General features: G+C 36.4%; 2 protein-coding genes across 2 annotated transcripts in view; one reads left to right on the top strand and one right to left on the bottom strand.

The window, feature by feature from the left end:
- necab3 (N-terminal EF-hand calcium binding protein 3) overlaps positions 1-11516 on the bottom strand; it is an 84460-nt gene extending 72944 nt beyond the window's left edge. Inside the window, exons 1-2 of the mRNA XM_055160656.1 lie at positions 11333-11516; positions 1577-1601 (exon numbers count right to left, since the gene is read on the bottom strand). Coding sequence (XP_055016631.1) covers positions 1577-1601; positions 11333-11470 — 163 coding nt within the window. The 5' untranslated portion in view covers positions 11471-11516. The remainder of the gene's footprint in view (positions 1-1576; positions 1602-11332) is intronic.
- Positions 11517-12368: 852 nt separating this feature from the next.
- On the top strand, positions 12369-24986 carry rbck1 (RanBP-type and C3HC4-type zinc finger containing 1). Its single transcript, XM_020939746.2, has 12 exons — positions 12369-12690; positions 12918-13062; positions 13775-13871; positions 14324-14522; positions 15814-15962; positions 17276-17449; positions 18210-18370; positions 18450-18549; positions 19952-20131; positions 21340-21438; positions 21514-21657; positions 23060-24986. The coding sequence occupies exons 1-12, from the start codon at positions 12657-12659 to the stop codon at positions 23138-23140; spliced, it is 1563 nt and encodes a 520-aa protein (XP_020795405.2). The 5' UTR covers positions 12369-12656; the 3' UTR covers positions 23141-24986.

Below are 24986 nucleotides of genomic sequence, written 5' to 3'. Positions count from 1 at the left end.
TTTGTTGTCTTTTTGCATCAATTCGTCATGCTGCTGTCGCCAACACCTCACCATCGACTCACTGATGCTGAGCTCACATGCAGCAGCTCTGTTTCCTTCTTCTACATAAATTGCCATTAACTTAAAAGCTGTATCATCTGCATTTCTTTGTGTGTTTTCCATCAGGAGGATCGAAGGTGTGTGTATGAAGCACAAAATAACTGTTCAAAGCACAATCAAAAAAGGATCATCCCCGTCTCTCCCCGTACTCTACGGCGCATGTCTCCTACAGAAAGAGCCACTGTCCTGTCTTGTCTTCATATCAGTCTCTTGTAGGATTTCAGCAGATTTCAGACTCACTCGACGGCAGGGCTAGTTCTCTCAGGTATGAGTGGATGCTCGGCTACTGAAGTTTGAGACGTTTCTTCCCATCATTTACGCATACAGGTAACACATATCCCCCTCACTAATGTTCATTTAGCATCATAAATTATTTTATCACATGGAGATAAACTACTTGAGTGCACTGACAATATTGCTAGCTAGTGTAGCAACTTCCTGTGAACCCTAGATCCATGTGTGAACCGCACAGACAGCGGCGTTTTCTGCACTCAGGCTGCGTGTATCCACAGTGTTGCCAAACCATAGAGCGTATATATGAATGGACAATGTGCCAAACAACGAATCCATCCACATATTAGCTACATCATTTTATTAACTCTAGGGTTCAAAGTGTGAGAAAAAAGTAGTGGCTTATAGTCCGGAATTTACGGTATATAGGCCATATGGTAATATAAAAGAAAGTATTGATGATTTAATGTTGAAAATCATTCTATTGTCTAAAGAAAGTTTTTTCTGGTATCAGAATCGATATTGAGTATTGAGTCTATTCCTTATACCGAAATTAAGTATGAAATGTTATGATTGTGACAACACTAACTTCTATTACTATAGCTATAACACTACAGTCCTGATAACAGTTATGGTGTATCTGCATCTACTACTACTTTTACTAAATACTACTAGTACTATCGCTTTCGCTACTTTTTTGTGTCAAAGTTTCACAAACAAAATATTCTTGGTTGACACAATATTTATGCTTTGTTTCTGTTTTTATCCCCCACACTTGTGCTAAAACAAATTTAAGCTTAATATTACAAACAGATATAACCACCAGATATAAGTACTGACTACTGTAAGGTAAAAACACTGCATGTTATGGCATAATACAAACAAAAGACCAGTAATAATATATGATAGACCTCTATAACCCCTAAATCAATAACAGAATCTTATTATCGTTGGCTGTCATGACTCAGATGTAAATTTTTTCTTGAAATGGCCGCCCACAGACAACATTACAATCCTATTTCTGACACAGAGTAGAAGACGAGCTATAATCCAAGATCTTCACTTTAACAGAGAGCGCGGAGTTAGTGAAGCGTCAAGAGTCAGCCATGCACATCTGATTTATACTGCATTGTGATTGGACGAAACAAGATAACAAGAAGCAGCAGAAAAAGAAATAAGGAAAAAAGTCATGCATACTGACGACACAGGTAGACATGTTTATGATAAAGATGTGCTGTTGACTCACCGTTCTTGTCTGCGCGTCGGAATATCTGGAAAAAAAAGGAGACAACAATTCAAGATGTTTTTTTTGTTTTTTTTTTTACAGTTACGTTTTTAGTTTGAAAATGTGTTTAGTAAATATTTGTCATTGCCAGAGTTAAAGGTGCACTGTGGAACTTTTCTGGTGGACGGTTCCGCTATGTAGCACACTACTGTAGAATTAAACATATCCATCTAGCATTTATTCATTCGGGGTGTTTCTATTGCTCAAAAATACAATAATTCCTGTGAATATGGGCGACTCTCCACAGATCTGAATTGTAATGTAGCTTAGTGCTGTGACCTGCAGACCCCCACTAGAAATGTTACGCAGTGCACCTTTAAGCCAGCATCATGTGTGCGTAAATATTTTTTTAACCAAATAACAGTTGAAATATGGTTAACATGGTAAAATGGTGATATTTATACTGCAATTTTTCTAGATTCAAGGCACTTAAAGCACTTCACATAGAATAACCACTCACCCATCCACACACAATGTACGCAGACACTGGGGGCGAGGTGTGTTAAGTGTCTTGCCCAAAGAAACAACAACAGTATTCATCTGTGAGTTCTGGGATCGCACTGCCAACTTCTGCATCAGTGGACCACCAATGATCACGCAACCAATGAACGGGATTCAAACTGCCAACCTTCAGATCAGAGGATGAGCACCAACTGGGCAACTGCTGACTGAAGACTTCTACATAGAGAATATTTACGAGTATGTAGTATGGATTATTTCTTTTTGGGCATTTTGATTTAACAATGTCATTGTCTTATAAAAGATCTTACCATGCATTTTAGATTTTGTGTAGTCCCATAACAAGGATCTACATATTTATTTTAATACTCAATTAGCTATGAAGTATGATGAATTGAAGTCATTTTAACATATTTAAAGGGCCCATATTCTTTATCTTTTTGAGTTGTGCAAGTTGTGTTGTCATGTAGAAACCTCAAGTATTACAGGGATGTAGGTGTCTGATTGTCCATCTTCTACCCTAAATTTAAGTCTGAAAAATATAGTCTACTTAAAGGGCCCATATTACAATATTTTCTGATCTACGTTATAATGTTGTTTTTCCACATCACAAACATACCTGGAGTTGTATTTTTGTTTCATTAACACAAACCCTGCATATTTAGACTGAGTTCTTCTCAAACAGAAAACACTCTGTTCCACCTTGTGATGTCATGTGGTAATACAAGAAGTGCTCCGCTGTAAAAGGTATCTATTAACCTGAAAACTACTGCTCATGACATCACAAGGTAGAACAGAACATATGGGCTTTGAATATGTAGTCAGACTAATCCTGCTGGATTACTCAAACATAGGTGTATGAAACAAAACATAACTCTGGATTAGGGATGGGCATGATTAGTCGATTAATCGATAATTGATCATTAAGAATTTCATCGATTACGTTCATTTTAATCGACAAACCGAATGTGCGTAGCGTAGCGTGCCCAAACATGAGTCCGTACATGTAGCTCTCTGCATCAGAAGGATCGAGACACAAACAGTCGGTCAGTCTGCAACTTACTGAAGTGCAAATGCGAACGATGTGCAACGATGACTTGTACAAAAAAATTCCACGCTTTCCGTTCGGGACAAGTGGGAGTCCATGTGCACAGTGTATAAAGCAGCACATGTTTCGGTGTCCAGTGGGAAAAAGCTTTGCCAGGTGAGAGTCGCGCAATGTCGATGACGAGTCCCCACCTCCCACCCCCATACAGTGTCCTGGTTTTGACAAATGCAAATATGGTCACACTAACCTGTATTCACCTGAGTTGTGTCTTTTAATCCGACAGAAATTGACCACATCTGCGCACAAGAGCTGTAGTTTTATCTTCTCTTAGTTTATGCAAATTAGCGATGCGGTTTTAAGTTTCGTTTCTGTGAGAGTTGCGCAAAACTGAATTAAACACAATATAATCTAAAACGGATTGATGTGGCTCTAGAGTCGTTACGGTTTATATGTCGTAAAGTTGAATTTATTTATGCAGATTAGTTGTGTAGATAGTAATAATAATGATGATCATTTTAATATAAAAACGTTAATGATTAATCGATAATCGATCGTTAATTCTTCCGACGATCGATTAAGAAAATTTCGTCGAATGCCCATCCCTACTCTGGATATGTTTTTGATGAGGTAACAGCAATTTAACATGACTTAACTCTTACAAACCAGTTTTGCATAATTGAACATACTTATTTGCTGTGTAAAAATGTGAACAAAATAAACCACTTTAACCACAGAAATAGCCCAACACGCAAGCACAAGGCATATTGACCTTTTAGGCAGTTTTAAATTGGGCAAAGCACAGATCAAACAATGATTTCACCACTTCAATGATGGAAAAACTACTTCAAATACAACTACTGGAACTATGAAAGTCTCTTGTGTTCAGTAAGAGATTCCATAATTACACTTGACTTTAAAAAATCATCAATACAACTCATTCACCCGCCTCCCACACAAGCGCCGCCACAGACAATTAAACACAACAAAGTATGTTTTTCCACAACACAACACTGAGTAACTACAGATCTGGCCAGTGCAGTCTGCAGTGCCTCCTTATAAGGTCACGTATATAACCAGGACTGCAAGATTAATCACCATCAAATCAAAATCGCAATTAGAATGGATGCATTTAGCAAATTGTAAAGACTACAATTTTACTACTACTATTACTAGTACTATTATTTTCTCCACAAACAACAAAATAACCAGTCTTACTCTGCAAAAAATGCAAAATCTGTAGTTGTTCTGAAATGTGATTCTTGTATTTTTCTTGTTCATATTTCAGTATTTTGCAAATTATCTATTCTTCTGCTTAAATGTGAATTTTAAACAGAATCCTAAAATCACAACTTGAATCGCAATCGTAATGGCAATCGACTCTAACACCAGTCTCGATTGTTCCACTATATGGCATTAAACCATCTACCTACTCTCCATGGAGACAAGTTGCAGGTCAGCTCTGTGGAGAGGCAAGACTAATCACAGAAGAAAGTATTTTTTTCCCCAAAGTATTTCTTTAGCTATAAAACCACCTGCAATAAAAAGCCAGATACAATATTCTGAATGTGGAACACTCCAGGGAAAGCGATATTATCTGTACACAAGCAAAATTCACTTCTATATTTATTGCAGATGTCACCAAGTCTTAGTGCACATGACTATTCTATTTGGGAACCACATATTCTCTGCTATAAGGCTTACAGAAACTCTTGGTATCATAACACAAAACAAATCCCAAAACAACTATTGGTAAGATTTATTTACACTTTAATTCAACTTAACTTACCAAACCTTAACATAAAACCCAAACATAACAGGATTCAGGAACCGCCAACCCTGCAGTGTAAATATAATATATATTACTATGTTACGAAAGGTAGGCTCGGCACGATAATTATATTGACGTTCAGTACATGAAAGCATTATGTATGTATTTTGAGACTCAATATTAATATGTATTATAAAATCCTATCTACAGTTTCTTAGCAATAATGAGCAGATTTGCAAATGTAGAAGGTAGAAAAAGTTAGCCTGTTCGTCAGCCTGTTTCGCTTCGTGGAAACCGTCTGATGCAATGTTAGAAATCATTCGCTCGACGGTAGGTGGGTACTTTTTTCATTTAACCAATTGCTGCTATTTGATCGTGATGTATGTAATGCGCCACTAACAGGACTAACTGGTGTTAAGCTTTTCCCAAAAAGAAGGGCAGTCTTTCCCCTTGATAAACTTCAACAAACATTCTCTTTGTTCTGGCTTTAAATCCTTGATCTTGAGAATCGTTGCCAACACAGAATGTCCGTCTCTTCGTTGATTGGCTAGTGCCCAAACTCGCACTTCTGGGGTTTTTGTGAACCATCTAGTGTGTTTCGATTCCTGACCTAGTCGCTGGAGAGAAATTAAAGTGAACAGAGGCACTAGGCAGTGCCGCATGGCTAAGAAAAAGTAATTTCTGTGGCTAATTATTGCATAAATCTTTCAGGTCATACTGTCTATTTTTTAAATGTTTTTCTATGGTTATTTTGCTTTATTGTCAGTGTGTCAAAAGCATAAAATACTTTCAGAATTATCATTTATGGCAGTATATCTCTGTAGAATATATATTGTGCTTTAAAATGTGCTACTGCCTAATGACATGAAGTTACACAGTATAACATTGTACTTGAAGAGATTAAGTGTAAAATACAACTTTACATTACTATTATATAATCCTGTTAGCCTCTGTAACCTATAGATAGACAGTGTTTTTCTTATGACGAGGTCTTTGGCAGCTGTCACACTGCATATTTGGGCTGTGTGTGTGAGCAGAGCATAATGCATCATTTACAGCAGGCCCACAAAGGTCAGAGCAGCTTCCCATCGTGCTGTCGTCCTGGTGTCATGGAACCAGGTGCTAAGACTCAGAGCTCCAGTCTTCAGATGTGTGTAAGATCCTACAGTAATTGGACTGCACTGACCTCCACATTTATCACCTTTGGGGAGTTCTCTGCAAGGAAAATGTTATTGGTTTTTGTCACTTATATAGGTTTTGTGTGACTATAATGTGAGAAAGTACTAGTATATGTCCTTGTTAGGGATGGTCAGTGTATGGGTTTCTGACATTACTGATATTGGAGCAGGTTTCTCAGATATCAGTAATCAGTATTACTCAGTTATTGACAATTTAGCTGATAATTTGCACATTTTTTTAAAGAACTTCCCCAGTTTCTGTGTGTCCATGCAGTATTCCTCAGTGCATCTATTGCCTTTTTGAACATTATATTGTGATGTGTGGGCTACTGTGTCCAAGTAATTTCCCTTGTGGATCCATAAAGTCTTAATCCAACTGACTAATGAGTAAAAATGGAAATGGAAGAGCAATTACACTAATAAAAATATGCATTAGTCTTCTATAGCACATTTCAGATGCACGAAGTTGCTTTATTCGTTCATTCCATAATCTGTGATGCCAGCTGCCCTGGGACAAACTGACAGAAGAGAGGCTGTCAATCTGCACCATCAGCCCTTTCAACCACCAAAAACACTGACACACACCACATGCATACTGGCCACAGAGGCGGCGCTACCATTAGGCAAAAGTAGGCACCTGCTTAGGGCCCCAAAACCTGGAGGGCCCCCAACCAATTACGCTCTGCGGCCGAGCCCTCACAGCACTTTTCTCAGAATGATTTTCTCTCAATATGACATTAAATGAGAGTAGTTTACTTTTAAACAATTATCATAAGAATAATAATAATAAACATATGTAATGGATGTAAACAAAAATAAAATTGTACTAGCAAAAAAATGTAACTACTTTCAGTTCTGGTTATCTAGTAGGCGACCGAACTAATAAGACAAGTTTCCAATCCACTGCAATTCAAATAAATAGAGATGTGCAGGTCTCAAGAAAAATGGGGACCATCAGACAATAATATATATATATATATATATAAAAAATATAAAAAAAAATAATTCAAGTTCACTTCTGGCCCCCAAATTCCTAACTCTGGCACTGACTGGGCAGTGTGGGTGAAGTGCTTTGCCTTAAGACACAACAACAGTTTTGTCACAGGCAGCCTATTATGGCACCTGATATTGGTTCGAAAATAAATAAATACATTTAAAATCCATACAGGATCATCCCTAATCATAATAATGTGCAAGTTCAAGTGCTCTGAAGTTGAACTGCCTCTTTGGCACAGTAATCACTCGCTCGTTCACGACATGTGGGCGAAATATCTTGTTGCAATTGATAAGTGGCTCTTAATTTAGTGCAATCCATCATAAACAGATTGGAAATTACTTCTGGATGGCAGTCAAAACTCAATTTGAAAAAAAAAAAAAAAAAAAAAAAACACTGTCCAGATGGCTACTTTTGAAAACTTTCCTAGCAATGATACATACTATGGTTTTCAAAGTAATATTAAATGCAATTACTACAGAATGCATCACCAATATAGGAATAGAAGCAAAACTAACTAGGCGCCTTTGTTTTCACTGACTGCATTTGACACCCCATCATGTTACATCTCACATGGCACCTATTTACAGATTTTGTTTTATTTACTAACAGCATTTCCTTTTCTTTTCATTCTTTTTATTCATTCAAATCTGCCTCCCAGCCTGTGCTCTGTTAGCAAAATCATGAACAGGAGAGCCCAGTGATGTGGCGCTCTCTTCAGGGACAGCTCGCACCAAGAGTGTGACATTTTTGCCGAAAGTGACATTTTTTTTCTTCTTCAGAGAGAAAATAAAATCCTTGAAGTTTGGACCAGAGCCAGCCTAGAGGGATCGCAAAACAATGATAACAAACCACACATAATAGGGCTGCTGATTTAGGTAACCGTGGTAGTCAGATTTTTTTTTTTTTTTAATTAGTCAAGTAGTCAAATTATTATTTCTAGTACATCGAGATGGTTAAAAATACACTTCTAAATAAGACATAGGAAATACTTACAATTGCAATATTAATACAAATCTGAAATTGTCTGAAATATCTTTTTTTGACATTCTAGTTTAAAAGCTCAGTACACGATATTTTTCAAAATTTGTCTTGCCTGAGCACAGATTTACTGTAGCTCAAAAGGTTAAAATAAGTCCACTGTGTACTATCTGCATCTAGAAAGCATTTTAGTGTTAGATCATCAGGAGTGTGTGTTAACATGCTAGTTGTCGTTAGCTTTCCTGTCACAGCAAAACTCCAAGAATTGTTAAAAAGCTTATAAACTCACTGCAGTGAATAATTACGATGCTCAGAATGTAGAAGGTGAGTGAGGAATAACTTTGGAGCACTGCAGACCTCATAATGCACTAGTTCTGTTTTTCCTGATTTTGAGACAGAGTACAGAGAGTACAGCACCTTTAACAATCCTGTCTTTGTCATAAAAGGTCTTTTGGAATGTGTTATAGAGTCGTTATAATCCAGATAACAACTGTAATTGTTAAAGGTGCTTTTTTGGTGCAGGGTTTGTCAAATGCTTTTCTTCATGGAGATGTTAATAGCGTTGTATGGAACGTTTCACAGTATGGTATAGGGATGTAACAATAACCAAAATCATGATATCGTATCATCAAGTCTCACAATAATATCGCGGAATGTCACAATTTATCGAATTACGAGTTCCTTTGCTTAAATTCCTTGTTTTAGAGTAGCAACAGCCAGTAAACATTGGGAACTACTAGGAGTGCAAGTTTCACAATACGATATTATCATGGTAAAACCTCACTGTACGATATTTATTGCGATATCTTGGGAAAGCTCATGATATGGTTGGGAGGTTCACGTTTAGGGATGTAACAATATCAAAATCTCTCGGTACGATATTTTCGCGATATACATCTCACGGTACAATATTTATTGTGATACTTTGTGGAGGCTAAACAACTAAAACTGTTAATATGCTACTTTTTCCTCTTAAAATGTCTTGACAAGACTTAATCCAAACAACTAAGACTTAAAAAAGCTTAGAACTGTTATTTCTTCTTGTAGTCTGCATTGAAATAAAAAACTGTCTTAATTTAGACTTATAATTCGATATATTGTGATGGTCCACGATATTATTGTGAGAACTTTGACAATATGATATCACAATATTTTGGTTATTGTTACATCCCTAGGAACTACATATCCCATGATTCATTTCAGTGCAGACAACATGAAGAAATGTTTTTTACTTGAATTCTTGGGATTATGATGGAAATAATTCACACCAAAAAAAGTCTCCTATCTGCAATTATATTAGCCTCTCCAAAATATTGCAATAAATGTCATACCGTGAGATGCATATCGTGATAATATAAATAAATAAATAAATAAATAAATACATGGTTCACCTTAAATGTTAAGATTTGGAGCTATTATTAGAGTTTTAAGATTAACCAATTCACTTTTAATCCGATAAACTTGTATAAAAAGGTGTTGCTTAAAAAAGTAAAATAAAAAGTAGAATAAAAAATAAATCTGAATAGAAATGTAAAGCTTTTCCATGTCTTGAAAAGCAGTAGTCTAAACAGGATGCCTCTGATCGTACCGTGAGATGCATATCGTGATAATATCGTACCGAGAGTGTTGGATATCTATCTTTCTATCTTCATGGAGATCAAATAAGATCAAGTTACAGGTCAGATCTGTGGAACATTCTAAGCAGTCCCATAAAAAAAATTGCTAAATAAAACATCAGAATCATGTAAAGCGGGTTAATATGAACATTTTATGACCAAAATGATGAGGCTCACTGCAGCAGTCACAGAGAGAGAGATGACAATATTCCAATGTTAAGTCAATTGAAGCCAGGGTCAGAAGGAACTGGAAGTGCTTTCGTGCTAACTTCCGAACATAGAGGCCATTACATATAGTCTATAAGTGCACCTTGAAAATACAACCTAGATTATTTTTTATAGTCTACTAATCACAATTATTTGATTAATCATTGCAGCACTATGAGGTATAATGAAGAAAGCATAGAGTGGTAGACTTCTGTATGCTTCCTAAGATGATAAATGTTCCCTAATTGCCGTGAAGCCTGATTTAAGAATAATGTTGGTGCTTGCATGTACAGTTTAGTGTGAGAGAAAGCAGAGGAGCAGGAGGAGGCTGCAGCTGCTGCCTCTGCATGATAAATGAAGCCCTCACAGTGGGAAGGGTTTAGGGACAGTTGGGTGCCCTCCACATGTTCAACAACCCACACTAAATACAGCTCTGTCACACATGACATGGGCTTCAAATGAGAAGACTAAGAGTGTACCAGCGTTATAGACCAGGACCATGTGTTTGGACTGACAGCAGTCTGGTTCAAAAAGATAAAGCAAAGAAATACATCATCAAACACATACCTAGAGTTGTTTCATTCACACACTGAACACACACATCTTGCAAATGTAGTTCTTCTCCCAAACTGAAACACTCTGTTCCACCTTGTGATGTCAGTGCTCCACTGTATTTTTAAACTCCATACTCCTTCAATACATGATTTCAGCCCTGGAATTGCCCATCTCTACTGAATGTAAAGCAAAATGTAGATGTAACTTGAGAACTACCACATGAGATCACAAGGTGGAACAGAGCATTTTGAGTTTTTTTTTTGTTGTTGTTGTTTTTTTGAGATGTAAACAGTTTAAAGGAGCTCTAATGGCAGGTCTGTCACCTGCTTGGATCCAGGGATATATTGTTAATTTGCCTGGAAAGTCCCACAGTATGGCATTATTTATTTTGAGACAAGCAGGTAATATCACCAGGTTTATTTACAGGTCAGAAGAATGTAATTTTTTTCTAGGTATTCATAGAAAAACATCTGATTAACACAAGAGAAATGTGTTTAGTGTTACACAATAGAACCTCCCAGGCAAAGAAAAATGCATGGAGATAAATAAATAAATAAATAAACAGATACATGGTTCTCCTTAAATGTTCATGATCTGGAACTATCATTAGAGATTTAAGATTAACCAATTCACTTTTAATAATATAGACTTGTATAAAAAGGTGTTGCTTAAAAAAGTAAGATAAAAAGTAGAATAGAAATAAATCTGAATAGAAATGTAAAGCTTTTCCATGTCTTGAAAAACAGTAGTCTACTGTTTTTGCATCCTGCCTCTGTTAACACTGGCAAACGTGCTGAATAAAGTCCTCTATGCAAAGTAACAGCGTGTGCTTTGGTACGCGCCCACGAGGACACAAACAGGACGCAGGCGACACAAACAGGAGGAGTTCACTGTAGTTAAGAGTCACTCACATCGTGGAAGATGGTGAGTCCCTGTCCGGGCATGTGCTGCTGCGGCGGCTGCTGCTGCTGCTGCTGCTGCTGCTCCCGGAGATGCTTGTGTTTGGCGGACTGCAAACACATGGTGATTATCTCTGTACAAGCCAGCATCTTTACGCAAAATGCCCCAAAACGTGAACAAAAACCGCAGAATACAAATAGACAAATAGTGACGGAGTGCCGGAGGTGCAGGTGCGAGGGCAGACGCCAAGTGAGAGCGGGAGGAACCAACCAGTGCAGTGGAGCAACTTTGCGCGCCGTGTGTGGCTCTGTGTGTGCGTCTGAGGAGATGTGCAGCGCCACCTGCTGAAGGCTCTAAGTAACTACACACTCTGTTCTTTAACATTTTTATGTCCCTATTATTACAATTGATAAAAATATTGCCTGGCTACCATACACTTTCCTACTGAAGAGAGTGCAGGGAATAGTGCTTTGAAGAATTAACTTAAAATTATTTTAAAATATTGCTAATTTAAACCAGTTTGTGGCATCACTTCATCGACTTTTTCTTCTTAAAGATTATTAGGCAAATTGACACCCAAGTTGTCTATATATTTACCTCTAAACTACCACTAAACATACAAATTATAGGCCTACTGACTATTTCTTACATACTTTTACATACTTTATATGGCCTATAACTTGTATTAGGAGTAAGTTGTAGATTTATTTTCAAAATGTCTTTACTACTTTACTACTATTAATAGTTAATTATTTAATTGCCAATTGTTTCATCCTATAACTAGTGAATAAAAAAAAAAACTACAAGACAAGCAATTTTGATTGAACATTACCATCTGGTGGATCCTGGTGGAATAACAGCTTAATACAACACACGCTTTAAACTTTCTAAAAGTATGATTTATTTTTGTTAAGTAAGAATGCTTGTTGAGATCGATTCTTTCTTCTGATTTTTTTCACACAGCGAAAAATAGAAACATTTCAACATCCAGCAGGGGGCGGGGCAATAACCAAAATCCAACCAATATCCCTTCACTGGCGCGCTCTTCCTGAAATTGGCGTGAGTTTCGTTTTCGACATAACAACCGACAGCAATGAAAGCGAGCTCCCGTCTCAGCAAAGAACCAAATAGTTTAGCACAAAGTACAACTTGATCCTAGTTATCGTGCGTTTGTACATTGCGTAAAAGTGTAAGGATCCGCAGCGACAACCAACTTGTACAGTAGGTGTGCACTTCGGACTCTTGGCATATTGTCAGGATTAATAGGCTGTCTCTACTTTATTCACATTTGTAGCCTTCACCATTGAATATAATATATGTAGTTTTATGTAAAAGATGACCTCTGAGGTTGACAAGACTTTAAAAGAAGGTAAGTAACTACTTTCGCTTTTGTTTCTGTTGATGACTTATCACTAAAGCAGCTTCATATTAGTTTATTCCCTCGTATGTAGGAATTATATCAAGTGGGGTGACAATATACGATCTATTACCCTATAACGTACTTTGTTGCATAATGACACAAACTTTAATCACGCGTAGTAATAAAGAAGTCTGTATCAGGTGAATCTTGACGCTCTTCCTGTTATGGTTGTACAGCTGAGGAGCTCGCCAAGGCTCTAAGTGACGCTCTCAGCTCTGGGAATGGAAATGAAGCGACCAGACTGTCCCAAAGACTGTGCGAGCTCTCTGTGCCAGTGTCTGTCAACATCAGCAGACAGGCGTATCCACAGGACCCCATCAGGTAATGATATGTGGCGTCTAATGGTGGTAATTATTTGTTAATTGAGATAATTAAAAGTCCTATATTAGGCTACACAAGGAGGAGGAGGTGTTGTGTTTTGTTTCACTGACACGTGTTTGAGTAAACCTTAATTATTAGCCTGTCTACATCCCCCAAAGCTCAAATGCTCTGTTCCAATTTGTGATGTCATGAAAAGGTAGATTTTAAGTTATCAGCTACCTTTTACCTTTAGGTCAGTAGAGACTGGCAATTTCAGTGCTGCATCCAAATGATTCTAGCGGGGCTGTATAGAGTTGTTGTGGATGAAGACACTGATGAATGTTGAAGCAAAGACGAAGAGTTTATTTCTTGCAAGAAATAGGTCCAACAGAACAACCAGCGGCATGTCCCCCATACGTCAGACCCCGAATGATACAAGCACTAAGTTTATATAAGTTGAGATGAGCGGAGGACATCAAAGTGAGACGGTGATGACTCGTACTGAGGTGTGGCAAGACGTGTTCCAGTTGGCCTTCCTGAGCAGGATATTACATGTGGAGTTTAAACAATACAATACATCGAAGGGACTTTCTAACACTGTCTATAAATATGTAGGGTTTGTGTGTTAAGCATGTGTGAATGAAACAAAACACAACTCAGGTATGTTTGTAATGAGGAAAAAACATTATAACATAGATCAGAAATTGGTGTAATTAAGCAGACTATTTTTCAGACTCAAAGTTGGAGTAGAAGATGGACAATCAGACACCTACATCCCTGTAATACTTGATGTTTCTACCGACATGACAATTGCACAACTCAAAGATAAGGTATGTCTGAAATCAGTAATGATCAACTTAAGTGCACTTTTACCCTAAATCTATAAATCAATATAGTATAGATGTTGGATGTTGAATGTGAATAACTTTAAAGGATTTTGGAATTTTCCACAATATGATATTAAGTAGCTTTACCTAACAATTATTAAATTACAGGTGGTTTTATAGCTCAAACATACTAACCTGTAACTTGGTCTGGTTTGGTCTCCATGAAGATAGAAAGGTTTAAGACCATACTGTGAAACATTCCAGACAAAACAATAACTAACTATTAATAATTTGACCGACCCTCCACCAGAAAACTTACACAATGCACCTTTAAGTAGCAAAATGTAGTACTTCTTTCACCACTGATCCTGGGGACCCAGGATAGAGAAATGAAATGAGTCAAATGTAGAGAGCACACACACTATTTTTGCACATGTATCTTGTTTTTATTTTAGATCAGCGCTGACTTTGGCTTCCACCCGACGCTACAGCGCTGGGTGATTGGTAAACGACTCGCTAAAGACCCAGAGACCCTGTACAGCCACGGTATCCGACAGAGCGGAGACCAGGCCTTCCTCTTTATTCAGTCAGCCAGCGCCGCCCACCTCACCAAACACCAGCACAAACAGGAGCACGAGCAGCAAGTTTTGGAAGGTCAGTATAACACAGACTTCTACCTTAAAGAATTATTCAATGTTAACAAACAGTGAAGATGACCGTGCTTGTAATATGAAAATGTACTTGTGTTAGAGTAAAAAAGAGGTCAAAAAAGGTCTGAGGTACTCTGCTAGAAATACTAGTCCAGGCCAGCGCATTTCAACACAGGTGGTGTTTTCATCAGGTCATATTTTGCCCACTTTTTTGTCTGCCACAAGTATGGTATAAGCTTTACTTTTGAGCCTTATACTTGAGGAACACCTGTTTTAGATTTTTCACTAAGAAAAAATCCCCTAAAGCTGTAGTTGTAATAACAAATTTTGTGTTATATACTACTGAAAACATATGGACAAGAAACAATAATACTCAAACCAATTTTTAACACTGATACACTAATGGTACAAATCATAGAAAAAAAACAAAAAAACAGGCATGATAAGTTAACAGCAGAATGAAACACTTAAACATACACCAGTTAGATAAGGAGTCATTGAAAATAATTGATTTGTTCTGCTAATCATATAGAAAAATATCAAATGTTCCCTACACAATCACAATCAAGTTGTAATTAGCAAATCACACTCTTTTATTATAACATTTTTTAAAGGTCCTCTATTATGCAGAATTGTTTCTTGTGAGTTTTAAGCCATGCTATAATGTTGTTACCTCCCCAAAACATACCCAGAGTCATGTTTTGTTTCAGTCACACATGTTTGAGTAACTCTTTATTAGTCTGTCTACACCTCCAAAGCTCAAATGCTCTGTTCTACCTTGTGATGTCATGTGGTGGTAGTTTTCAAGTTGGCATTTACCTTTTACCTTTAGTTCAGTAAAGATTGGAAAATCCCGGTCTGAAATTATCCAAATGATTCTAGTGAAGGTGTGTGGAATTTAAAAAACACAATGAAGTACTTAGTGTATCACAAGGTGAAATCTGTTTTCTGTTTGATAAGAACTAAATATGCAGGACTTGTGTGTTAAACATGTGTGAATGAAAGAAAACACAACTCCAGGTATGTTTTTTTACTGAGTAAAAAAAAAACATCAGAAAATAATAATAATACGGGCCCTTTAAGTAACATAAATTTCTTTCACACACAACTAAATGTCATGTCTTTTTCTGCATAAAAACTGATAGATCTGCACAAACATTTTCTGAAATGATTCTTGTGTTACTTTGTCACATTTGCCAATTTTCCTAGATGTTTTTAAAATGTGAACTTTGATGTAAAAATGCAAGAATAATTGTAACAGACCTAAATGTGATTCATATGATTTGATTTTACAGGCATAGTGGAAACAATGCAGGCCATGCAGCTTTTGCCCAGAGGCGGTTTTGGAGAAAAAACTCCTACAGAAGTGAAAAAAGGTCCCCCTCTACTTCCAAAACCTCCAAAACTTCCAAACCTGGCACGACCTCTGCCTCCAAGGCCAGAGGTTAGAACACAGGGGACTTTATAAGCAGGGGTGGGCACAATGTTAGAAATAAGGGACAGTTCTATGCAGCTATAATTTAAAACATGCTGTTACTAGGGGTGGGATGAGACACACAATAAATTTGGGTCCACGAGAATGAGACAAGATGAGATTTTTTGTTGGCTTCATGTCATTGTAGTACTGCTTTTTGGAACTACAGCTTCTCAAATTGCATAACTTACCAGCTCTTAATTCTTTTTTTTTATCCAAGCCAAAGGTAAATTCAGGGGGAAACAATCTCAAGAGATAATTTTTCTCATGTGTGCAAAATCTTGTGGCAATTTTGTCTCGTGAGATCTTGTGGCACGAGATCTTGTCTGCTCCCTACTTATTACTAATCTATGTATGCAATTAAGAAGTACTGTAAACAATTTTGAGTTAGGAAAAGAGGGAAGTGCCAGGCATGCAACCAAACTTACAAAGGTGGAACTAAATCAAAACTAAAATAATTACTGAAACTGGACAATGATATCATTATGGCAATTTCATTTATATATATCTGTAATATGGATTGACTACTGAAGATCATATGCTGTAATTGTAAGATACCTTTAGGTGTGTTTACACTTGCATAATCACCACATAAAACTGAGCATGAACTAGGACGGAAACTGGAACTAAATCTGGACTAGACCATGACTAAACCAGGACTACAGCAAGACCAAAGTAAGAATACATTTTGACTCAAACTAAACTAAATCTAGGACCAAAAAAGGGCAAGAATACATGCACCCGGTAGTTTTTTGCCATACTGAATCAAGTGGCCAATTTACATGGTGATTAAGGTGATTAACTTGTTATTTGGTTCTACATTATGCCCATTTTAGATCAGATATGGACTTGGTTTGGTCCTGTTCTAGTCCAGATTTAGTTTCGAGTTTAGTCACGCTCTAGTCCTAACTTTGATGTAATGAACGTGCAAGCATGAACACACCCTGAGTTTAAAGACTAAAATAACTGGAAGATTTTACCTGTTAACCTTTTCAGTCTAGCTTTAGTAAATTTGTTGTCCCCCCATAAAGTTGATTGTATAAGTAAAACTTTGTTGCAAAACCTTATTTGTGCTTTCTGCATTTAACTGTAAAACATTTGATCAATTGCAAACTCACAACAAGAGTTACGTGTGCCATTATGTAACATTTTGAGAGCTGATGTACCAAAGAACCAATACTGCATACTTTAATACCTACTATTAACGGTATAATATACCCTAGCTTTAAGGTGTTGATTCATGATTATGTTTACATCTATCGTAAATGTTTGTGTGTATGTAGGATGGATGGACCTGTCCTCAGTGCACCTTTGTGAACAAACCCACCCGACCAGGATGTGAGATGTGCAGTCAGGCCAGACCAGAGGATTACGAGGTGCCGAATGTGTACAACCCAGACCCAGAGGAGATCAAGAGGATGCAACAGGAGGAGATAGCTCTGCAGCTGTATCAACAGGTAACTACTGCCTACTGGCTTTATTACATACAGTACAATGTCAGCACAGTTCCTCCTTCTCTTAGCAAAAATGCTTCTTTTGTATTTTGTATTTTTTTTTGTGTTGACACGTGTTTTTTTTTCTCCAAATAATCCATTTTAAATGTAGGTAATTTAAATTAGGTTCACTATAAACTGGATAAAAGAGCAATGTAGTCACATTTTGTGTAGAGATGCACCGATCCAGCTTATTCTGTTCTGATACCGATGTCAAGACTTCGGTATTAAATATCTACCAATAACCAATGTCAACGGATACAAGGGAAGGGATTGAAAATATTAAGATTTCTTTCCTTGTAAAAATTTTCCAATTTTGTCTTTTTACATCAGTTTATAGATACCCCATTCATGAAAATGCTCAGTATCAGCATTGATATCGATACCATTATTGTATATTTTGTGCAGTACCCTCTTTGGACTAAAGTGTTCAAATAAAGATTGATGCTTTTATTCTTTAAACATATGGAAGCTGCTGATTTGTCCAATAAAATATTGGCCTCTGCAGGAGATTCTCGAGGTATAATACATACACAAAAAAGATGATGCCTTTAAGATGTTTTCTACTGTGATTGTCAAGTCAAGCTTAGTTGTCAAACCAGACCTGCCACATACACTACCAGTTACTAAGAACATCATCTCCTCATATCTTTGTAGCATTTACACAACAGACAGTGATTGTCATGTTTTACTTAAAAATATAATTATTTTCAATTGAATGAAGGCGCAGCTTGAAGAAAGGGAACAAAACTACCGTGACCTGATAGAAACTGACAATATAGACCTCATCCCCAACCAAGAGGAAGTAGACTGCCCTATCTGCTTTACCACACTAGAACCAGAAGAGGGCGTTGTGCTCCGAGAATGTCTGCACACGTTTTGCAAGTCAGTAAATCAAAAATACATATTAGATTTTAAATGTTTTTATCTGGTTTATTATTTATTGATCTGTTTTGTGTATCAGGGAGTGTCTCGTAGGAACAATCGTGAACAGTCAGGATGCAGAGGTGGCCTGTGCGGATACGACATGTGACAGTAAGCTGCTGGATAGAGAGATCAAAGCAGTAAGTACTAGGAGTGTGCTTTGCCATGATTCTGGCTTTACGCAACTTATAATGTGCCTGTGATGATTCAGTATATCAAGATATATCCCGATGTTAAAACAAAGTACAATATATTGTGATTATCAATAATTACATATAAAATTATGGTTGAGTACACTTTCACCAGAACAAAATTGGATGAAATACAATTCATTTTATTTTTAAATCATGAGAATTGGAACTGGAGCTTATGAATTTTGACCAAAAAATATTACTTAAAAAAAAATAATAAAATCCGGATGCATTTTGAATCAATATTGCGATATATCACTGAATTATTAAATTTTATTTTTTTCAGTACAGTGTTGCAATAGAAGGTAGGCCTGTCACAGTAATTACTATGTCATCTTATCGTTCAGTTTATGAAACCTGGAACAATATATTTTGGAGCTCAATATTTATCATGTGTATAATTTCTTTGCAAAAATGGGGAGATTTGGGGTATTTTTGATATGAAACCCTAAGATATCAACTGTATAAAGTTGAATAGGTGATTCTATGGCTAATTATTGCTTCATTTTGTTATTTATTTGTTGCAGCTCAGGCCTCTTAATGATACTGTCTATTTAAAAATGGTTTTCTGGGATTATTTTAGTTTATTGTGAGTGAATCAGTTGGATAAAGTAGTTTCAATATGATCGCTTATCGCAACATGTCTCTGGAAGAATATACTGTGCTTCAAAGCTTTGTTATGGGGACAGGCCTAATCAAGGGTGATGTTTTGCTTTGACATTATATTTAATTGTCATGTTGTATCGGTACTAAAGTTGGCCAATATATAAAATAATTGACAATATTGTGAATGTTGTTCTAAAAATATGCAACATTGGAATATTGGGGGTATAGCATTTATGTAAGAAATCTTAAAATGTTGCAGAAAGAGCTCATTAAAACCAAAATGAAACAAAGTTAAGTTAAGTAAGTGACATTTTACACATTTGTAAACCTCAGCTAATTTAGCAAATTACTTCTGGATTGCCAAAATATACTTTATTGTTATTGTGATATAAATATAAAGATACACATTTTTGTCAATATGCCCACATCTAATTGGACCATTTAAAAAAAAAAAAGTTACATTATTTGATGTATTATTACCTACACTTCAGATGTAAGATTAATCACAATTCAAATGGACACAATCAGATACAAGTTTTGAAGTACCATAATTTCCTACATAAACAACAAAATAGCAATAACAAATAGTCTTAATCTGCATAAATATCAAACTTATACAAGAATCACGTTTATCAGTTCATATTTTAGTCTTGTTACTTCTACATGTTTAAAATGTGAACTTTGAACAGAATCTTAAAACGCTGGATAACTCTCGAGCCTGACACGTTTCTATGCTCTGCCCCAGCTCCTCACAGAAGAGCAGCTACAGCGCTTCCTAGAGTTACGTCTGAGTATTGCAGAGAGCCGCTCTGAGCACAGCTTCCACTGCCAAACGCCCAACTGCCCCGGCTGGTGCATTTATGAAGATGAAGTCAATGAGTTTCCTTGCAACATTTGTGAAGAGACCAACTGCATCCTCTGCCGGGTATAACCTATTTTAATTATGCAATATACATCACGCTGGGGGTGTTCTACATGTATGTGCATGGTTGAATATTTCCATGATGACACAATGCAGACATAGGGCTGTCACGATAATTACTACATCAAGTTATCGTTTAATACATTTTTGGGGGTCAATATTTACAGTGGGGACTTTTTTATACTAGTTGGGGGAGTTTTAGTTTGAATTTTTATGTACTACGATTAGATTTGAGTAGCCAGGCTGGCGCCACCTAGTGCCTGCGCTCCATTTAATTTCTCTCCAGCAACTAGGTCAAGAAATTGGAATTGGAATACAATAGACGGTTTGCAAAAACCCTGGAAGTCAATCAGCGAAGAGACATACATTTTGTGTTGGCAATGATCCCTGAGATCGAGGATTTAAAGCCGGAACAAAGAGAATGTTTGGTGAATTTTATCAAGGGGAGAGACGTTATTGCCCTTATTCCTACGGGATTTGGGAAAAAGCTTAATATACCAGTTAGCCCCACTGGCGGCGCATTACATATGTCATGACCAAATAGCAGCAATTGGTTAAATTTTAAAAAGTACCTGCCTACCGTCGAGCGAACGAATTCTAACGCTGCGAGGTCTCAGAAGGGTTTCTATGCAGTGAAAGTGGCTGATGAATCAGGCTAAGATAAGTTGCAGAGGGATGAATGAATAAATAAATAAGTTCATTGTCTCATTATAGATACAAATTAATGTTTCATTCTGTTATTTATTTAATTCTGTTTGTATTTTTAACAGTATTATACATTTAGAATATTTTTTTTGGGGGGGCACACGGGCATAAAGTAGTTTCACTATTATAATTTATAGTTTTTATTTTCTTCAGCAGTGTATCATACTTCAAAATTTGTTACCGTGGCCTATGCACACATTAGCAAACACTGACAAAAAAGTTTAAGATCTGAAAATTCAAGAAAAAATACAAAATGGAGTGTTCTAATACTAGTTTCCTTGTAACTGTAATGTTACAAGGCAAGTATGTACTTCCCAGGAAGTATGTAGTTCTGGTCAGACTGTGTTAAAATAAAATTCAGATTAAAGTTTAACAAGCTTCTGACAGAGCAGTGCTTACGGTTAGCATCACACCCCCAGGGAATTTTTGATGATATCAGCTGCAAAGTATCAATAATGCAATGTTACAAATATGAAAGCATTTTGATGACATTAATTCTGTTTTAGGCAATTCACAACGACATGAACTGTAAAGACTACCAAGATGATCTCCGTATCCGAGCAGAAAATGACCAGGCGGCCCAGAAAACCAAGCAAATGGTGGATGTAGGTTGAAGGTTTTTACTTCAAAGTAAATTGCACGAAACAGTGACACATTTTTAATAAAGTTTTATGTTACAGACCATGCTGCAAAATGGAGAGGCCATGAAGTGTCCTAGATGTGATATTATTGTCCAGAAGAAAGATGGCTGTGATTGGATCTGCTGTTTGATGTGCAAGACCGAAATCTGCTGGGTCACAAAACAAGCACGCTGGGGACCAAAGGTAAGTATTACTACAGTGCTACTACTATTTCAACCTAGTTTCTGTTGAATTTTGCTAAAAAAAAAAAATCTTCATAATCATCATAGTGACTAAAAGGAAGATTGAAAGCTAGATTTGAGTGAATTTGTTCAGTCACAGAGCTCCAAACCAAACCATAAAAAGTACACCCCAGAAACAAGCCTGTACATGTCCCATGAAGTAATACTATACAATGTATTATCGTTAAGAAAATGCATATGTTCTGGTTGACTAAAACTATTATGGATTTAGCATGGCATTTCTGTTCAATGAAACAAAAAATAATGAGCTGACAAAATCTGGACTAAAACTGTAAATTAGATATAAAGACAAAGACAAAGCTAAACTAATATTTCTTGTTAAAATGAAGACTGCATTTCTGTTGTGGATTTTGATTCCATTATTGCCTGCTTTGTTGATAATAGTTAGACAATAGTTCAATAATATAATTTTATAATCTATCTGATGTCTATTTTCAGTGACTTTTCAATACAAAAAACACAGTAACATGACTTATGATAATTACATGGACAGGATTTCTGTAATTCTCCTCGTTATTTCAGTATGAAGACTATAAATGTCCCATAGTATAATTTTTTTTTTTAAATCATGCAACTAAAGGCACTGTACCTGATTTTATTGAAACCAGAATTAGTTCATTTTAAACTAGTCCAAAATTATTCTTCACTTACCTTCCCCGAGACTAGATCAGAGTTTTGCTGTCTTGGTAAAGCTAATAACAATGAGTTTCCTGATAAGTGGACAATACAATGCAATTATGCAGTACACAGCTGAGATATTTTGACTTTAAAGGTGCACTGCGCAACTTTTCTGGTGGAGGGTCTGTCTCTTGTCTGTCTCCATGGAGATGTTTTTGCTTTGTCTGGAATGCTTCACACTATGGTATTAAACATTTCTACTTTCATAGAGACCAAACCAAGCCACGTTACATGTCAGATCTGCTCACAGTCAGGATTTTCTAGATATTTTTGAGCTATAAAACCACCTGTAATTGAATAAATGTAAGGTAGAGCTCAATGTCATACTGTGGAACATTACAGGCAGAGCAATGACATCTCCACAGAAACAAGCAGGTGACAGACTCCCAACCAAAAAGTGAAAAAGTGCACCTTTAAGAACTGCTTATACATCATACTGGACTGGGGCAAGACAAATTGTGCTCAGGTACAAGAAAAAAAAAAAAAGTGTACAAGGCCTTAAATGTGCCATAAAGTAAAGTGTGACAGCAGTTATATAAGATACTTGCATATTTATGATTTGGGGTAATAATGTCTTATGTGCATGACACACATAAATAAAACATTGCTACCATATTATATTAATCATAATCTTAACCAATGTTTTTGTTTTGTTTTTATTACAGGGTCGTGGTGATACATCAGGTGGTTGTAAATGCAGAGTCAACCAGCAGCCATGTCATCCCAACTGCCAGAACTGCCACTGACACACACATGCATAAACACACACACACACACACACACACACACACATGCACACAAACGCTGTACAGAGGAAAAACGCAGCATCAGATACTTAAACTGGGAAAAATGGCTAAGTCGTCCATCCTGTGTATGTCAAAGATACACTAATAATGTGTATGTGTTACCGTATGATTCTTTCATATTTGTCACTCACAACCATCACCACTGAATCACCTTTTGACCTCTGGATGTACAGTTAAAATACAGAAAATATGGTAGCCAGAGAAGACATATTTGGGGAGATATTTTACCACGAAAAGCATTACGTTTTGTTTTTTTTTAGTTTGTGTGTTAAATAAGAAATTGCAAATCTTTCAATTCTGTAGCGGTATCTGAGTTGTAAGAAACTCTCCAGTAAAATAAAAGTGCAGTATCGTCACAACATTTTGAGCTTCACTTACTGCTCTTTTCCTTTGTATGCCTGAAATAAGAGTTAATATGCAAAAAAAACAGATAAATGCCATTTTAAATTGTGATCTGAGGCTTGCTTTTATCTTTTTGTTAAGAAATGTTTTCAAAAATCACATTTATTTTTATCTAAGTATTAGTCCTTTCCTTGATAAAATCCGCTTTACTTTATTGTCACTGATAATACCTGTAGAAGATGGTAACAAAAAGAAACTTGGCTACTTTTTGACAAATTTTCAAAACTGAATTATCTGTTTTTGCACTTGAACTCTTCATCTGTATTTACTTCAAATTTTAATGTTAAGATTTCTCAAAAACGAAGCACAGCTGAGCCATAAAACGTGATGATACCAAGGTGTTTTTTTGGTTTTAACTCAGTTTTGATAAATACAGTCAGCCTACTGCACTTTTGTTGTTTTTTATATTACAGCATAGTTTGGGGTGCGTTCACATTTGCACATAGACCACATCAAAACTAGACCAGGACTAAAATCAAACTAGGACTAAGTGGTGACAAGTGTGAATTGTGTCAAAGCACTGAAGTAATGATGGCTTCTTATGATTATGTCAGTGCAGGAGACTATACATTCCCTTTTGAATATTTCTATGCAGTCTTGGGAAATAACAGGATTTACAGGTTTAGCGTATTCTGAGCGAAGTGTTTAAGGTGTTTAAGTGCAATCTGAATCGCAACTATGGTAACATAATGTAGCATACTGTGTTTTGAGCTTTAACAGATCAGGAAAATGTAGAGGCCTGACTATTGCCTCTATGATGGAACAAAGTGTTAATGTTTTATACGATGACTATTTTTTCACGATAATCACTAAATGGTGAAGGATTCTGTATAAGATGTTTACAATGAAGCGCAATGCTTGATTAAGACTTAAAAGTGCACTGTGTAGGCTATATTTTCTGCTTGTCTCTATTGAGATGTTAATGCTTTGCCTGTGATATTCCGCAGTGTAACATTAAACTAATCTCTAAACAACTGCAGCTGCTTTTGTGGTTAGAAAAAATACCCTGAAAATGTGCATTCCTCTAGTTTGCGGGCTCACCTCTTCCTGTAACTTGGCCTGGTAGCATTACCTGCTTGTCACCATGGAGACGGGCATGTTTAAAAAGCTGCATAGTGTGTCATTAAAATGTTGTTTTAACGCCATAAAGCTACAGCATCTTAAAAAACACACATCTTGTTCTCTCAAGAGTTTATGAACTCAACTTTGAATACAGTTACCAAAAAAATTTGTAAAAGTATACTGTATATATATGGGATTTCTTGTTAGACATTAAACATACAACTTAACATACTCCTGATTAATATATTTTTTGTGCTTATGGGTTATGTAATTTGTCTTAAAATGAAATCTGAAACTTGTTGAAATAAAATGAAAGCATTAA

This window comes from Boleophthalmus pectinirostris, unplaced genomic scaffold (genome assembly GCF_026225935.1).
Source record: "Boleophthalmus pectinirostris isolate CB_2022bp ecotype Guang Dong unplaced genomic scaffold, ASM2622593v1 HiC_scaffold_3, whole genome shotgun sequence".
Classification (NCBI taxonomy): domain Eukaryota; kingdom Metazoa; phylum Chordata; class Actinopteri; order Gobiiformes; family Gobiidae; genus Boleophthalmus; species Boleophthalmus pectinirostris.
This window is presented reverse-complemented; position numbering and strand designations above follow the sequence as displayed.

Bases quoted from the DNA above. Each gene is read 5' to 3' on its own strand.
- rbck1 (XM_020939746.2), top strand. From the start codon at position 12,657: ATGACCTCTGAGGTTGACAAGACTTTAAAAGAAG. The intron at 14,523-15,813 runs GTCAGTATAACA...TTGATTTTACAG, and splicing joins CGAGCAGCAAGTTTTGGAAG to GCATAGTGGAAACAATGCAG. The intron at 15,963-17,275 runs GTTAGAACACAG...GTGTGTATGTAG, and splicing joins CTCTGCCTCCAAGGCCAGAG to GATGGATGGACCTGTCCTCA.